This window comes from Pollicipes pollicipes, unplaced genomic scaffold (genome assembly GCF_011947565.3).
Source record: "Pollicipes pollicipes isolate AB1234 unplaced genomic scaffold, Ppol_2.1 Scaffold_7261;HRSCAF=8764_pilon_pilon_pilon, whole genome shotgun sequence".
Taxonomy (NCBI): domain Eukaryota; kingdom Metazoa; phylum Arthropoda; class Thecostraca; order Pollicipedomorpha; family Pollicipedidae; genus Pollicipes; species Pollicipes pollicipes.
This window is the reverse complement of record NW_023597054.1, coordinates 49,415,069-49,422,109: the sequence shown is the minus strand read 5'-3', so window position 1 is coordinate 49,422,109 and position 7,041 is coordinate 49,415,069. Positions and strand designations below refer to the sequence as shown.

The 7,041-nt window shown below is 64.3% G+C and overlaps 1 protein-coding gene across 1 annotated transcript in view; it reads right to left on the bottom strand.

Moving 5' to 3' along the window:
• Positions 1 to 372: 372 nt before the first annotated feature.
• LOC119112003 (attractin-like protein 1) overlaps positions 373 to 7,041 on the bottom strand; it is a 31,202-nt gene continuing 24,533 nt past the window's right edge. The window contains exons 14-23 of the mRNA XM_037235930.1: positions 6,765 to 6,859; positions 6,028 to 6,201; positions 5,432 to 5,572; positions 4,895 to 5,044; positions 4,470 to 4,634; positions 3,736 to 3,943; positions 2,701 to 2,779; positions 1,872 to 1,991; positions 1,448 to 1,562; positions 373 to 1,014 (exon numbers count right to left, since the gene is read on the bottom strand). Of these exons, the coding sequence (XP_037091825.1) occupies positions 884 to 1,014; positions 1,448 to 1,562; positions 1,872 to 1,991; positions 2,701 to 2,779; positions 3,736 to 3,943; positions 4,470 to 4,634; positions 4,895 to 5,044; positions 5,432 to 5,572; positions 6,028 to 6,201; positions 6,765 to 6,859 (1,378 nt within the window). The 3' untranslated portion in view covers positions 373 to 883. The remainder of the gene's footprint in view (positions 1,015 to 1,447; positions 1,563 to 1,871; positions 1,992 to 2,700; positions 2,780 to 3,735; positions 3,944 to 4,469; positions 4,635 to 4,894; positions 5,045 to 5,431; positions 5,573 to 6,027; positions 6,202 to 6,764; positions 6,860 to 7,041) is intronic.

The following is a 7,041-nucleotide window of genomic DNA, read 5'->3' as shown; positions in this document are numbered from 1 at the left end:
ACGAAACAGGGATGCATCAACATTTCCAGCATGACAGGATTTTGATCGTTAACAGTATCGAGCAATGAAGAGCGCATCTCCGCTTGTCTGCCTCGTACACACGCCGGCCGCCTGGCGCCGAGCTGGCCCAGTTTTCCACGTGCTCCAGCGCCGCCCTTCGTGTCAACCCTTGACTGTGTGCCCCGTCACGCGCCGTGCCCGCGGGGCCGACAGCGGCAGACGAGCAGGGAGAGGTCGCGACCGTCCGGGGCAGAGCCGGACGAGGCCTGCTGACAGCGGCGCTTCAGTCGGTGCCGCCTGCCGCGACCTCGACCTCTGCCGTGCCGCCGGGGCTGCCCGGCCAGCCAACCCACACAGGCCAACACACACCACCGTGGATAGCTTTTATATTGAAAGATAGGCCTTTAATTCCATTACCATTAGTGAGCGGCCATGAATGAATCGCTAACAGGAATGGTAATAAATACGTGACGGTGTCCTGCCAGACGTGATGAGTGGATACAACAAAACAGCAGGCAAACACATTACAAAACGGCGCGCCTACACTAGACGGGAGCCCACCGTCGTCGCGGCCTCCTCGCGCGCGGTGGCTCGTGAGAAGACAGGTTATTGTCAGGCGTCTGGCCCTACCCGACAGTGATCAAAACAAACAAGGCCGCCGTTGTGACGACGGCAGAGAACCCACCTACCCACCCACCGACCGACTCTACAAAGTAGACAGGGTCTCTAATATATATAAAGCATTCATTATGTGTATTGACTACATTATCACAATCCGGGCGCCCGCCGTCAGCAGCCCGGGGAGCGCGAAGCACATGCACATCCAAGTCTCACACACGCAGACTGAGTTCCGCGGGGAGGAGGGCAGGAGCGGAGGGGAGCACTAGATGCAGACGTCGGTGGCGCCAGGCGGCACCGTCTTCTGGGTCTTCTTGCTGTCCGCCTTGGTGGAGCGGTCCACGCTATCTTTGCCGCTGGTTCCGTCCGCCACCAGCGCCGTGCCCACTATAATGCCTGCAACCAGAGCGGCCGGCGCTCAGCCACCGGTAGAGAGCACAGACAGTCGGTGCCGGCGAGGCGGCGGCGACCACGCGTCTCTAATAACTGACGATCCCACGGCAGCGGCGGGCAGCCGGCGCTCAGCCACCGGTAGAGAGCACAGTCGGTGCCGGCGAGGCGGCGGCGACCACGCGTCTCTAATAACTAACGATCCCACGGCAGCGGCGGGCAGCCGGCGCTCAGCCACCGGTAGACGGCACAGACAGTCGGTGCCGGCGAGGCGGCGGCGACCACGCGCCTCCAATGACTGACGACCCACAGCAGCGGCGGGCGGCCCAGGCCCGCTGCTGGCCATCGGACCAACCGGCCGCCGCGGCGGGCGCGGGCCGGCTGTGACGGCTGCGGCGCGCCGGCCGGCGGACCGGGGCCGGCTCCGGACTACACTCACCTGACACGCCGGCCGGCGAGTACTGCTGGCCGCCCGTGGGGCTCTCGATGACCACGGTGATGAGCGCCGCCCGGTTCCCGGAGCACTGCTCCAGCACGATCGGGCAGGGTACCGCCTGAGGTGACACGCGATCACGCGGGCCGTCAAACCGACAGCCGGCCGCAGCGAACAGTCGCCAGCCGCGCACAACGCTGGAACTGGACGGCACTGAACGGATCGTGCGGGCGTCTTAACATCGCTACGATGCACGTCAATGACTTCATGAGCTGCACGGGACTGCCGTTTTCTAGCATCTGTCCTGGAATGCACTGTGCGGGTATCATACATTTTTAGGTTCTGAATGAAACGACCTCCACACGGCGCCATATGACCCACCGAACGGTGCGTCCGCCGCCGGACGCCGGCGGGCGACACCGTTACGTACCCGGTGTCGTTTTCGGACGGCGACGGGCTGGGCGGGCGCGGCCGACCCGCGGCGCACCACCTCCAGCAGCGCCTGGGCGTATGGCCGGCTCGCCATCTGCTCCATCTCCACAAACAGCCGCTGCCAGGATGAAGGCGGTCAGATCAGCGGCTGTGTAATTCGCCCTGACTAATGGAGTTACCGGCGGCCATGGTACCGGTGTTGCTTGTTTATCGGGGTTTTCGGCCGCGTCGACTGCAGTGGTCATTTGGTACCCACATGGGCACGGTGCCGACCAATGTTCCGTCGCCGGACGGGAACACACTTACAGCGTTTGCCAGCACACAGACTTAGGTCTGCGGTACACGCTATAATCCCCCTTTAATCCAACGTCGCAAACGACCGACATCCAGCCCGGGACCTAAGTGACTACTAAACTCGGGACACGCACTAAGCCCAAACTCTCGGTCGGCTTCATACACACAAATACACTGAGCAGGCGACAGCCAGTGCCCAGCACGCCTTCCGCGCAGTCGCGCCCAGTCCCACGGCATAGGTCAAAAGTCGCGCTGCGCTACCGTGGATCACCACATTGAGGCTCACACCCTACGGCGGCAGGACCTACTGCTGTGTGGGGTGATGGATCACTGGTAACACAGCACACTTGTGCGTCACCGCCCACCCACCACGGCAAGGGATCGCCGTCGCCACCGTGAGCCCGCGGCGCCCCGCGCGCCACCTGGAGGCGGCCTGGCATCCGGCGCGCCCCGCCCCCCCCCCCCCCCCCCCCAAGGCTGCCGCTCCCCGTACAGCGGCTGCGCCCAGGACGAAGGCCTTTGTAAATGCGTACCTGACGGCGGCGGTAGTTGTCGTACTTTTGCTTAATCTTCCACAGCAGTCCGGCGATGAGCAACAACAACAGGAAACAGCTGACGGCGCAACGCGTCAGGTCAGGTCAGGTCAGGTCAGGGGACCAGCCACGGGCTGACACTGCCCGCCAGCCAGGAGACTACCCACCGACGGGCACTCGCTGCGGGGCCGGCACCACCCACGGATCGGTGCGAAGGTAGAGCAGGCACCACCCACAAGCGGACACCCACATCTAGGTCCAGGGTGGTGACGAGTCGACACCCACTGACCGGTGACGGGGCACCGACGGGCAGACAGCTGCTTGAGAGGCCGGGGGCGTCCGGGGCCACCCGACAGCATAGCGTGGAGGACGGACGGGGCCGACAGCTCAGAGGCGCTCACCGCTAACGGGAGGACGGACCGGTGCGCTGACGCGGCACGGCCAGACGCGTGACACACGTCACCCAGCCGTCCGCAAGGGCTCGCGCCAGACGCGGTGGCGCAGACAGCCAGACCGGCAGCAGTGATTCGGTTTGGGGTAGGGTCGGGAGGCTCACACCCGCGGTGATTCTGTTTGGGGCAAAATCGGACGGCCCACACCCGCGGTGATTCTGTTCGGGGCAGAATCGGACGGCTCACACCCGCGGTGATTCTGTTTGGGGCAAAATCGGACGGCTCACGTCTCGCGGTGATGTTGTTTGGGGCAGGATCGGGCGGCTCACACTACAGCCAGTAGCCGGCCGGGCCGCTGTTGCAGTGTGTAACCCACCGGCACGCTGTCATTCGTCTCAAGGTGACAAGGATAAACATTCAATCATGCATGCAATTGCGCCAAAACATTGAGTCATTTCAAAAAGTTGGCCAAGATTTACTTGGTTCTAACCCAGAGTAACCTAGTCAATAGCGAAAAGCCCAAAAGTGTGAAACAAAGGCATACAAGGAGGCACGACCACTTGGCTGCTCGCGCGCCTTCCTCTGGCTCCGTCGAACCCACAACACAACCGGACAGCGGCATGGGGCATGCCGCGTCACTCACGTGGAGAAGGTGATGAAGAACTGGCGCAGGTTGAGTCGCGGGTGCTGCGAGAAGGCCACCTGCACGAACAGCGGCGGCCGCAGGTTGTACACGTACACGTAGAAGGTGGTGTTGTCGGGCGTACCGAAGTTGTACTCGGACTGGGTGAAGGTGCGCTCGTACTGAGTGCAGTTGTAGTCGGCCAGGATCACCCGCTCCGCCTCCAGCACTGCGGCACGGCCAGCAGCGATGTCGCGGTCACGGCAGCCGCGGCACGGGGCGACACAGCAGGGACGCATGGTAAGGGGTGGCGCGGTGAGGGACGGCGCAGTCAGGGACGGTACGGTGAGGAACGGCACGGACAGGGCCGACAAGGCTGGCTGCGGGGGGCAGACTGGCCAAGTCAGCAGGGGACTGGTCGCTGGAAACCAAACGTAAGTCGCTCTCCCTTGCGCTGCTCAAGGAGCAAGATGATATTTAGCTCGTTGAAAACGGACTGATGCTCCGCTTGGTTTTGTTTCAGAGTTCAGCGAAGAGGCGGTACATCCAGATGCTTGCAAGGCCGCGAGCAAGAACGGCATAACCGATGGACAAAAACGCACAGGACGCGGCCCACCGCTAGAGCGAGGAGCGCTCCGACGCAGCTCATATCGACCAGCGACCCGAGAGCCGACACCCGTCATAACTAGCGCTGAGAAAACAGCCGAAGCTCCCGGCAAGATACTGACAATTACTGCGCACGCGGCGGTGCTCACCCGTTTTCACCGTAATGTTCATCTTGGCGGCCTGCGAACACGTGATGTGGAAGTCCGTGTTGAGATCGCTCCGTATCGGGCGGTTCATGAAGTTGATGCGCTTGAAATGGAGATCCTCCGACTTTGTCATGTTGAACGTGAACTGGAAGTCCAGCGCCAAGTTGTCTGAAACATACCGACACAAGGATGAATAGCCAATACCCTTTTCCCGCGCACGCACAGCAGTTGCTGTGATGCACAACGTACCACACCCTTGACATCGCTTTGAGCTGCGATGCATACACTTCAACCTGTACACCAGACTGGCGCTGGTACACACGAGGCTGGTGCAAACCAGCGCCCATGCCGCCGTCACTGGCGGCTGAACAAGACCGCCGGCCCGGTGCCGTCGTCCCGTCCCCCCACGACACAACAGGGTCACTCACAGAAGCAGTCGTCGCCGCTGGAAGGGTCGCCGAGGAACTTGTTCTGCGTGTCGCAGCGCTCGCAGTGGTCGCCGATGATGCCCTTGGTGTTGCAGTAGCACTTGCCCGTCTCGGAGTGGCAGTCGGTGCCGTGGTTGTTGCAGTCGCACGCTGCAACAGCGTGCGTGCCGGGATGACGACGAGCCGTTCGCGCCACATTCTGGCGTTCGGTGAAAGCGTCGCACACACCCAGCCGTCAGGAGTCAGCACCACACGAGACACACGGCCGCCCTCCCGGCACGTCACCGCCCCCACCCCACCTGCCGTCGGATCACACGCTCCGCACGCCCCCCCCCCCCCCCCCCCGCCACACGGATCACATCATAGCCAAGAGGCCAAGCCCCAAACCTGGGAGCAGCGATCAAACCGAGCCCGATCCACTCACTCCGCCGCCCGCGGCCGCCGCTCGGCAGCCGTCTCACGGCCTGCGGCGCCGACCGGAGCGCCGGCGCCCGCCAGCGAGGCCCGCCGCCCCGTCCGTCCGCCGACACTACTTACGCTGGCACTTGCCGCCGTTGACGGGATCGCCGAAGAAGCCCGGCTGACAGATGTGGCAGTGGTCGCCGTCGGTCAGGTCGCCGCACGGCTGACACGTGCTGTTGCCCGGGTAGCAGGTGCTGTGTCCGTTGCACTGGCAGGCTGCGGTGGGAGGGCACGTCGTTGTTGGCCGGGGGTGACGCGGTGGTGGCGATGGTGTGGGGGTCTGGCGGTGCGTGGCACCAGTCTGTGGCTGAGCCCATGTCCAAACACCAGCGACCACGCGCCGAACGTCAGTCTGGTGTTTGAAATATCTGTGGCGGTTACTGTTCGCCCCCATGTGAATGAGACTCACGCCAGTCACACGTCGCCAGCTGTTAACGCTGGCGACCACCCCGCCGCCTGTGCAGCCACCCCGCTGTAGAGCTTTAACTGCCCTTCCTCCGCATCTGCCGCTCCCACTCTCAACCCTCAGCGTCTCACACACCGATCACTCCCAAGATGCCACTCCGTACCAAGAGCGTCCCTCGCCAACCCCAAACCCGTCCACAGACTGCCGACCGTTCGTCCCGCCCCCCCCCCCCCCCCGCCGTCCGGCAGGGCGGCGATGCACTCACGTGGGCAGCTGAGGAAGTTCCATAGCTTGTTGGGACACTGCTGGTCTAACGGACCGCTGAAGCCGCCGGCCAGGCAGCTGCCGACCCCGGTGCCGGAGCCGTTGTCGCACCAGCCGCAGCCCGGGTCCTCCTGGCACCGCTCGCACGTCTGGTGCGCGTTACAGGACGAGCCGCCTGCCGGGACCGATGCCGAGTGAGCTGCTTGCTACGGCAGCACCCACACAACGGGCAGCAAGGCCGGGTGAGAGCCGCCTGCCGGGACCGACGCCGGGTGAGCTGCTCGCTACGGCAGCACCCACACAACGGGCAGCAGGGCCGGGTGAGAGCCGCCTGCCGGGACCGGCGCCGGGTGAGCTGCTCGCTACGGCAGCACCCACACAACGGGCAGCAAGGCCGGGTGAGAGCCGCCTGCCGGGACCGGCGCCGGGTGAGCTGCTCGCTACGGCAGCACCCACACAACGGGCAGCAAGGCCGGGTGAGAGCCGCCTGCCGGGACCGGCGCCGGGTGAGCTGCTCGCCATAGCAGCACCCACACAACGGGCGGCAGGGCCGGTTGAGACACGCGGGGGCAGCGGTGGGCCGACGGTAGGCTCGGAGTCCGCACCACCAGCGCCGCTCCGCCACCCCCAGTGTTCCTCTGTCACGGAGGAGGCCACCGCTGGCACTGCCCCGCCCGGCGGTCTCCGATGCATCAGAACAGTCGTCCGCGGAGGCGTCAGATGCATGACGTCACTCACCGGGCGGGATGACGTCACACTTGGCCTTCTGCGTGGTCCACTCCATGCACTGGCCGTACGGGAAGGACGCCACGTATGCGTTGTTCTCCACGCACCTGAGGCCGCAGATCCGTCGGTCATTGACCCCGTAAGCCGTCACGGACTTCGCACACCGTCGAAAGGCGGCGTCGGTGCCGAAGTCATCCATATGTGACAGTGTGAAGCACAGCCATACCGCGCCCGTGCCATAAATGCAGGCGAAAATGCCGCCACGACCCACCGTATACACGCACTGCCG